The sequence below is a fragment of the Nestor notabilis genome, unplaced genomic scaffold (genome assembly GCF_000696875.1).
Source record: "Nestor notabilis isolate BGI_N333 unplaced genomic scaffold, ASM69687v1 scaffold19921, whole genome shotgun sequence".
NCBI lineage: Eukaryota > Metazoa > Chordata > Aves > Psittaciformes > Psittacidae > Nestor > Nestor notabilis.
This window is the reverse complement of record NW_009914454.1, coordinates 664-1,623: the sequence shown is the minus strand read 5'-3', so window position 1 is coordinate 1,623 and position 960 is coordinate 664. Positions and strand designations below refer to the sequence as shown.

The 960-nt window shown below is 63.4% G+C and overlaps 1 protein-coding gene across 1 annotated transcript in view; it reads left to right on the top strand.

Annotated features, from left to right (window-relative positions):
- Positions 1-423: 423 nt before the first annotated feature.
- SNPH (syntaphilin) overlaps positions 424-960 on the top strand; it is a gene marked incomplete at both ends in the record, with an annotated part of 1,169 nt that continues 632 nt past the window's right edge. The window contains one exon of the mRNA XM_010023676.1: positions 424-573. Coding sequence (XP_010021978.1) covers positions 424-573 — 150 coding nt within the window. The remainder of the gene's footprint in view (positions 574-960) is intronic.

Sequence of the window (960 nt, the reverse complement as noted above, 5' to 3'; positions counted from 1 at the left end):
GGCCATGCCTCTGGCCCAGCCCGGAGCAGATGATGGATGGTTTGACTTGCTGTCCATGGGCAGGACAGCCACCAGCTCCAGAGCTGCTCCATCCCAAACCCATTACCCACCTTCCACCTCCATCCCTAACAGGGCTGATCCCATCCTGGGGTCTCCATCGGCATCTGCCATTCCCAGAAAGCTCATTTTTGGCACAGAGACCTTGAGGCTTGCCTGCTCCAGGCTCTGCTCATGCACCCGCATGAAGCCTTCAGCTCTGCAGCCATGGGCAGCACCAGTGTGCTGGGAGACACCACCCTGCCCCTCCTGCCCACAGGGCTCCTTTGGGATGCTCCCAGCACCCCAAGAGTGGGCATCTCCCTTGGGACCCCCCACTGAGCCCACGCTGGCACCGGCGGGTGGGTGACGTGTGTGTCCCCGCAGGCGCTCGGCCAAGTACAACCTCTGCAGCGATAACCATGGGATAAAGCCGCCGACGCCGGAGCAGTACCTGACCCCGCTGCAGCAGAAGGAGGTGTGCATCAGGCACCTGAAAGCGCGCCTGAAGGACACGCAGGAGCGGCTGCAGGACAGGTGAGGACGGGAGCAGTGGGCTCGGGTCCTGGCACTGTCACCCGCACCAGCAGCTCCCGTATGGGACTGGGGCTTCCGGGCATTCCCAGCGCTGCAGCTTGTCCATGGGCTCATGCCCAGGCACCAGGTTCACAGCTTCACTGTGGCGTTGCAGGCACGTGGGCATCCCCGTCCAACTGGGATCTGGGGGCCGCAGAGCCCTTAGGTCCCACCTGCAGTGGTTGCTCTGCCCCGTGCCCCTGGTTAAGTCTCTGCTTTATCTGAATTTCATCATCAGAGGGTGGCTAATCCCCATCTGCTCCTCTCGGGCTTAGGCACGTCCTCGCTGGTGTGCCAGCTGCCACGCACCCACCCGGGGCACCTGCCAGAGACACGGGCTCTGCAGCC